Genomic DNA, 8038 nt, shown 5'->3' with positions numbered 1-8038 from the left:
CCTGTGAAGAGGACCTGCTGCTGCTGTGCGGAGCTACGTAGGTTTGTGTTAGCAAACCAGCAAAACGCAAAGAACTTTTCACAGTTTTTCCCTCCAAACTAACCGACTGAGTTGAGTAAAGCTGTTGGATGCAGGTAATGTTAGCTAAAAGATGACTAGCTAATATCAATACAGAACCTTAAGCTTAACAAGTACCTCGTAGGCTACCGATGTTGGTGTCTATTTTCAGCTACATACATTCTTTTTGCCCCCAAAAAATGAATGTACGTGAAACAATGTACATCGTGAAACGCGTTGTTTCACGACAACACGCGTTGTGAAACAAGGCGTTGTGAAACAAGGCGTTGTGAAACACGCGTTGTGAAACTGTGAAACAACGTCACACTCGTTGTTTCAACAAGACAGCCATTTGTAATCCATAGGGGGGGCGCAGAAAATGTTTGGAAACCACTGGGGGGGCGCAGAAGAAAAAGTTTTGGAACCACTGGTGTAGCCAATGGTAGTCACAAAGAGACATGACAGCATAGTAGCTCTGTGGGAGGAGACTGCCATCATTAAGTATTTATATAAAAGTTACATACTGCAGCTTTAATTTCACTCAGGAGGGATGTGTTTTAGAGCTGCTGCTCACTCACTAATTTGCTAAGTGGTAAAAATTGCAGGGAAAAAGTAAAATATACAGTTTGAATATGTTGGTAATTTTTTTCCTTTATTCATTAAATGCTAGTGAAATGGAGACAAACAGTAGTCTGTAGCTAAGCCATTATGTTAAATGGTTGATAATCTCACACAGTCTGCCCACCTCTCTTGGAGAAAAACTGGGTTATAAATTAACACTCTTGCCTTTTTCTCTCTCTCTCCCTCTCTCTTTTTTATTTTTGAAAACCTGATTTTATAACTTTTCTGAGCAGCATACTGCCACAGTCGCCACTGTATTCAGCTGCAGCTTCTACTGACAGTAGCTGAATACAGCGTCACTCTGAAGCGCTCCAAGCACGAACAAACCATTTAACGCAGATAGGGGGTTCAGGGCAAAAACGGATGTATGTTTTTTGGCCTGGAAGGGGTAACATAAAATTTTACTGCTAAAACCAATCTTTTAAAATACAATATGATTAATTTTGTATTTGGCAGGACCCTGATTTTTTTTATTTCATGTCTATTAGCAAAATATAAATAATTAAATTATAGGGGCCCCCCTGATGGTCAGGGCCCCTAGAATCGTCATCACTTTTCACCCCTTTACCGCGTCCCTGGATGTAGCCATTAGGCTTCATCTGACCTGCAGTGTTGAACAGGAAGCAATAAAATTTCATTGTATTGCCTTCAGCATCAGATGACAGTAAAGTTCTCTGACTACGGTCTGTATCTGGCTAGCTGGTCAGATATGTATGGTTTATGTCTACAAATACAGTATTATATCTTGCCATCTTGTTATAACATTCTCCATCTACTATGTGTGGAGCCGCATCAGCACTGACATGTAAGATACTCAAGTGTTCTTGATTTGCAACAGGCTGATGTGCTTACAAATGTAGCAGAGCAGAGTTGCACCAACTCTGCTCTGCTAATGAGACTGCATCCTGGTCAGGTAGTTTAGCCAGTGAATTTAGGTGTGTAGAACAAGTGACACATCTAAAAGCTGCAGGACTCTGGCCCTGAGGAATGCAGTTTGCATAGTCTGTTGTTGTGTATTGCAGTTATTAACTCTCTTTGTGTTACTGCTGGGTTCAAAGAAATGTGGTAGTAAATGAATAGCAGATCAAGGCTTTTCAACGCTGCTGGTCACCTGGAGGGTAATGAACAGGCCCGGCGGCATGGGTGGGCATTGGGGAGCATTCCCCGCCCACAGAGTCAGCCGTCTGTCCCCCTGGACTGTAAGCTGTTTGTTGATTTTACCTTAAAGTGGCCAACTCTGTTATTCCTATGTTGATTTGATACAATAGGGCCTTCTTCACTTCCCATATTTGTGTCCTTTGTCACTTCTTTTAGCAGTTGAAACTGTTTAATCCGTTAACATCTTGTAACCTGTTTTTCCGAGCCGCCTTTAAACGCAACATGAGCGCTACGACGCTCGCGCTGGGTTTCCACCTGTGAAGGAGACCTGCTGCTGCTGTGGAGCTACGTAGGTTTGTGTTAGAATCACGGCAGCAAACCAGCAAAACGCAAAGAACTTTTCACAGTTTTTCCCTCCAAACTAACCGACTGAGTTGAGTAAAGCTGTTGGATGAAGGCAATGTTAGCTAAAAGATGACTAGCTAATATCAATACAGAACCTTAAGCTTGTTAACTACTTGCCTGTAGGGTACTGATGTTATATGTTCAAAAGTGGGTAGTACTTGTTACATTCATTTGAGTAACTTTTTTGGGGGGAAATTACTTATTAGAGTAGTTTCAAATCACTGTACCTTTTCTTTTACTTGAGTAATATTATTATTGATACAATTTTTCTTTTTTTTTTTTTGGTACGATTCATTTTGCCCCCCCAAAATAAGCCGATGCCCCCTCTGTTGAACTCGTCTGGAGCCGGGGCTGCTAATGGGTACATCTTACTAATTTTATTTAATTTTTAATGAACTCAAGAGTGGGCTGGACTGTACGGAGGGGATTTTTTTTTCTTTTGCGTTCTGTTGCAATAATGTACTGATTAGTTCATGCAGCATAATTGAACACTGTAAGGCTTTCTTACGGTGGCCACCATACTTTCTGCTTTAATACAAAGTTATGTACGGTAATATCTCCTTGTGAAATGTCTGAAGTTTTACATCTTTTTCCTTAGTATAGAAAGGCCCCACAAACCTATCAACAGAAACTTTCCGAAAGTAGGAAAGAAATAAAAATACATCTAAACTGTTTGGACTATTTACTGGTGACCTGTCCAGGTGACCCCGCCTCTTGCCCGGGACGTTAGCTGGAGAGGCAGCAGCTCCTCCAGGCCCCACCAGGAACCAGGGTGCTAGAAAATGGATGAATGTTTAGACTATTTCTGAATTATCATGGGTAACAAGACAATTTTGATTGTGCTTGTACTCTGAATGTTTTAAAGGGCCGTTTCCATGAGCAGTTCCATGTCACCCTTAACAGACATAAACATGCAGTTAATAAATCAAGTTTCAATCAGTATTTTGCACCAAAGCGTTAATAGTAAACACATTTTAACTAAGGGTCTATAAGAGTCATACACACTATCATGGCATAATTATTGATAAGACAGGAGCACGTGGCTTTGACACCTGGATGATGGGTGTGTTGATGTGGGCGTGACGTCATCAGGTATGAATGGGAAGGTGACTGCTGGCTCTGTGCGTATGAGGAAGCGGGGTGGTCATAGTTTCTGTTGACCGTGTTGTAGTGCCGTTGATCGTTGGCACTTGTGCATTGAGACAGTCCAGCACATAACAGCAGGGTGCAAGATGCTGGCAGGGAAAGCGTACATGGAACGACATAACCAAGTGGCGGGCATAGTGTACAGGAACATCTGTGCAGAATATGGACTGGAAGCCCCGAGGTCAAAGTGGGGAACACCCCCAAAGGTGGTGGAGAATGACCGAGCTAAGATCCTGTGGGACTTCCAGATCCAGACAGACAAGATGGTAATGGTGAACCAACCGGACATTGTGGTGGTGGATAAAGAACAGAGGAAAGCCGTTGTGGTGGATGTAGCAATACCAAGTGACTACAACATCAGGAAAAAGGAGCATGAGAAACTGGAGAAATACCAGGGCCTCAGAGAGGAACTGGAGAAGGCCTGGAAGGTGAAGACCACAGTGGTGCCTGTGGTCATCGGGGCCCTCGGGGCAGTCACCCCCAAACTGGAGCAGTGGCTCAAACAGATCCCAGGAACAACATCAGACATCTCAGTCCAGAAATGTGCAGTTCTAGGCACAGCCAAGATACTGGAGGAACCCTCAAGCTCCCAGGCCTCTGGTAGAGGACCCGAGCTCAGAGGATGAAAAGAGAGAGAGAGAGAGACCACCCATATGGTTGCTGCTGCCACCTGCTGGTGTGAAAGGATAACTACGCCATACAAGGAGGATTATCTGTGTAGCTATGCCACATTTAGCAAATCTTGATATTAATAAGTCTTTCCAGATGTCTCTATTAAAAAATACTTCTTTTTTTTTTCTCATGCATGAATCATGAATAATCCTAAATAAAGGTTCAAACAGGAACTGGACATTTTTTTTCATCTCAGTGTATGACTTTATTTAGCTGTGATGTAACATGAAACAACATTTACATGAAGGCATCTCACTAATGACACAAAACTTTGGTTTCATTAAACAGTAAAATTAACACAACAAAACTACTTCAGATCAACTAAGATTGATCAAACATTACTCTTCAAATTTCCTTGACTTTCATGTTTCTGAATTTCTTCTATTTTTCTTCTTTCAGTAACATGACAGCTGCATAATCTGTTATTAATACAAATAATAAATAAATATGTAAATAAGGCAATCATAGAAGATTGTGACACTTAGTAGTGAAGGTTAAATGTTCTGTTGAATGATGCTCTCTGCCCAGTTAGTTTGAGCTTTTAACTCTTATTTACTGATGACACTGATAACAGAGTAGATACTGCAACATGCTAAATAATCTGCAGTTTTATGTAGCTTCAGCTCTATAATAAACAAAGATGGTGACCTTGAGCAGTGTGTTGTTGCTAAACCTGAGAAAACAGAACTGTAGGTGAATTGGTGCAAAAAGCCCAGGAAATGTTAGCGACGTGTCTAAAAGGAGAGTCAGATCAGCAGACTGACGGCAAAGAGCAGAAACACAGAGAGACGCTGGGATGACGCTGCTGCACCCGACGGAGGAGGAGTCGTCGTTTTCTGTTCGTCTTTAACTGCAACACAGACATGAACAATCATTTCTACCACAAACACGAGGAAACCAGACTTCATGGGATTATTGTTAAATAAAATGTATTCCATTAAGAATACAATTGTTATCATCCAGAAAGTAACTGTTTCATCCTCAGTAACTGTAGACCTGATCTGGATTTGGACTGAACTGAATAACAATGGAGGAAAGAAATGTGTTGCATTTCAGAGTGAATGAAATACTACACATTTCAACCAGCTTCCCTCTGGTTGCTCTTCAGGACGTCTGGAGTTGCTAACTTTGACTCCAGCTGCGTTTCAAATGACTACACGTCAATTTTGCAAAACAACTTGTCGATAAAAAGTTTTGGTGCTCGGTTGAGGTGAGTTTTGTGTAGTTTACATCTGTATACTGCAATGAAGCAAGAAAACTGGATCAACACTTTCTGAACTTGCTCTCTGAACTGACCTGAAACCCGGAGCTGGACGACAACAGGCTGATTTGAGTCGATGATTTTGCACTCATACAGCTTGGCATCATCCAGCCGTAGATCCTTCAGAAGAAGGGAGAAGTTCCCTTTGCTGTATTCACTCGGAAAGCTGGACACTCGATCTTTGTACTTTGAAATCTGGGAGGCGGTTGAGGGCTTCCAGTCAATGATGTCGAACACAGGATTTACATCATCAACCCTCCAGAAGACTTTCTGTGGTACTGGATCCTTGTAGACACAGGGCAGCACGACTTGTCCACCAACAAAGCCTGGAATGACCGTAGTTTGGCAGGTCACTGGAACAACAAGGAGTACCTGGTCAGACACAACCTGAAGCCTGTCACTGCTGACGTCTCTCGTTTTCTTCCATCAGATCAAAAAGAAGAAAATGTGCTACAGCTTTGGTGACACATGTAGCAGAAAGCAAAGGAATTACAATACTAGAGTGGCACATTTCAGCAACGACAGTTCAAAGGACTTTAAGTTATAAACACATCATACAGTCACCAATTATGAAAAAAGCAATAAATCAGAATCATCAAGCAAATATACATCAAATATAAGAATCAATGTTCCAGTTATTGTTAATCAAATCAACTCTAACCAACTAAGGTTTTAATCTAGATTTAAAGGAACTCATTGTTTCAGCTGTTTTACAGTTTTCTGGAAATTTGTTCCAGATTTGTGGTGCATAGAAGCTGAATGCTGCTCTCCATGTTTGGTTCTGGTTCTGGGGATGCAGAGCAGGGCAGAACCAGAAGACCTGAATGGTCAGTAGGTTGACCCAGCAGCAGCAGATCTTTAATCTGTTCAGTGATTTATAAACTACCAGCAGGATTTAAAGTCTCTTCTGTCATGCTGAGACTTTAGTCCTCTGCTCCTGGAAATCTTCTGCAGCTGCTATAAGACCCACTTTGTAACCATCTTTATGTAATTCTGAAGGTTCAGGTCAGAGTTCAGCCTGATCTCTAGTTTCCAGCTGTGATAATTGAAGCTGTGCATAGACTCTAGATCAGTGGTGTCCAAAGTGGGTTCTCGAGGGCCGGCATCCTGCATGTTTTAGTTCGCTCCCTGGTTTAACACACCTGCATCAAATGATGACTCGTTAGAAGGACTAAGAGGAACATTGACTTGCTGAGAGAGCTAAAACATGCAGGATGCCAGCCCTCGGGAACCCACTTTGGACACCCCTGCTCTAGATCTATAAGCCTAGATCTCTAACTTTTTTAGATCGTTGGTCCATAGATAACTTCAGTTTGGTATCTGTTCAGTTAGAGAAAGTTTTGGTACATGCAGACATTTATCTGTTCTCAGCATCTGTTCAGTGATTGGATGGCTCAGAGTCACCTGGTGACATCATAATGTAGAGCTGAGTATCATCTGCAGAAGCTAAATGTCCCTCAGACCTCCAGCTGTGCACTGCATCAGGCTAAAATAACTTTCTGTTCTTCCACCAGGTCCCTTCAGACCAGCTGACCCACTGGTACCAAACACTTTGTCCCGACTGTTTAATGACAGAACCTGGAGATGTTTTCGATGTGATGAAACTGGAGAGCTTAGTAGTGCCAGAGGTCACATAATAGTTGCTAATCTCAAACGCTACAGGAACAGGAAGTGTGTTCAGACTGACCTGACTGTATAATCACAAAGATCCAAAGTTGAGTCCTGGAGAGAAACAAGCAGAGTTCAGTTTCACCAAGTGGGATTCAACAACCAGAACAGAACAATGATAAGGATGTTTAGAAACCACAGCTGGATTATAATCTGGTGTCACAAACTCTTGGGTGTGGCTGGAATTAGATGATGACGTTCAAATCGAAAGCTAGCTCTAGCTAACAAAGCTAATAACCAGACATAGGCCAGACTTAAGGTTGAGGCCTGTAAAGTTGACTCATCAAGTTCATCAGTCATAAATCTCATCTATGGCCCGATAAAAGTAGAACCGGTTCTGCTGGGTTTCTGTTGATCTATTTCTCCTCGTTTCCAGGACACCAAACATGCTAGCTAGCATTGCGATACTTCCGTTAGTGATATTTGACCAACATTCAAGACATTTTTAGCTATCTTTAACAACCAGAACAACAAACCTTGTGGAGTGTAATTTCATTGCTCCTTATTGTTTATAGAAACTGACTAAACTGTTAATGTTTAACTTTTATAAAGTTATATAGGACTGCGACACGAATTACCACACCGAGAGGTCACCCACATAGAAAATACTAATGCTGTAAAGCGAGCGACTGCTTTCAGTTTGAAAGCAGAGCGCCCTCCAAAATAAAAGCACAATCTGATATTGATGTATGATGAGCATATTACAAAGCACACAGCCGTTCATAATTTATTTCATAAATTATTTAGTAATATAAATACATATTTATATAACTATACAAACAGAAATAAATAAAGATTAATAATGGCACAAATAAATAATGATTAATACTGAATAATATACACTGCTCCAAAAAATAAAGGGAACATTTCACTTTAATTTTGTGTGTGGTTCCAAAACCAGGCCTCCATTGGTTAATAAATTTGATTTCCATTGATGATTTTTGTGTGATTTTGTTGTTAGCACATTCAACTTTGTACAGAACAAAGTATTCAATGAGAATATTTCATTCATTCAGATCTAGGATGTGTTATTTGAGTGTTCCCTTTATTTTTTGAGCAGTGTAGTTTTCCCCATACATGTTACATGACGGCTACACCTCACCGGTGAGG

General features: G+C 41.2%; 1 protein-coding gene across 1 annotated transcript; it reads right to left on the bottom strand.

Annotated features, from left to right (window-relative positions):
- Nucleotides 1-4175: 4175 nt before the first annotated feature.
- On the bottom strand, nucleotides 4176-7554 carry LOC103132697 (CD276 antigen homolog). The gene is made up of 4 exons (XM_007544496.2): nucleotides 7405-7554; nucleotides 6948-6982; nucleotides 5296-5613; nucleotides 4176-4849 (listed from the first exon to the last, which is right to left on the bottom strand). Exons 1-4 carry the CDS (start codon nucleotides 7422-7424, stop codon nucleotides 4746-4748), a joined length of 477 nt encoding a protein of 158 aa, XP_007544558.1. The 5' UTR covers nucleotides 7425-7554; the 3' UTR covers nucleotides 4176-4745.
- Between the last annotated feature and the right edge of the window lie 484 nt (nucleotides 7555-8038).

The sequence above is a fragment of the Poecilia formosa genome, unplaced genomic scaffold (assembly GCF_000485575.1).
Source record: "Poecilia formosa unplaced genomic scaffold, Poecilia_formosa-5.1.2 Scaffold1223, whole genome shotgun sequence".
In the NCBI taxonomy this organism is placed as follows: domain Eukaryota; kingdom Metazoa; phylum Chordata; class Actinopteri; order Cyprinodontiformes; family Poeciliidae; genus Poecilia; species Poecilia formosa.
The sequence above is the reverse complement of the archived record's forward strand: the minus strand, read 5'-3'. Positions and strand labels throughout refer to the sequence as shown.

What these genes read in the sequence shown, in the direction of transcription:
- LOC103132697 (XM_007544496.2), bottom strand. Translation starts at nt 7,424, where the DNA reads ATGAAATTACACTCCACAAG. An exon ending in CTTTGTGATTATACAGTCAG is followed by an intron (nt 5,614 to 6,947) that starts GTCAGTCTGAAC and finishes TTGTTGTTCCAG; the next exon opens with TGACCTGCCAAACTACGGTC. An exon ending in CGTCCAGCTCCGGGTTTCAG is followed by an intron (nt 4,850 to 5,295) that starts GTCAGTTCAGAG and finishes TCTGTGTTGCAG; the next exon opens with TTAAAGACGAACAGAAAACG.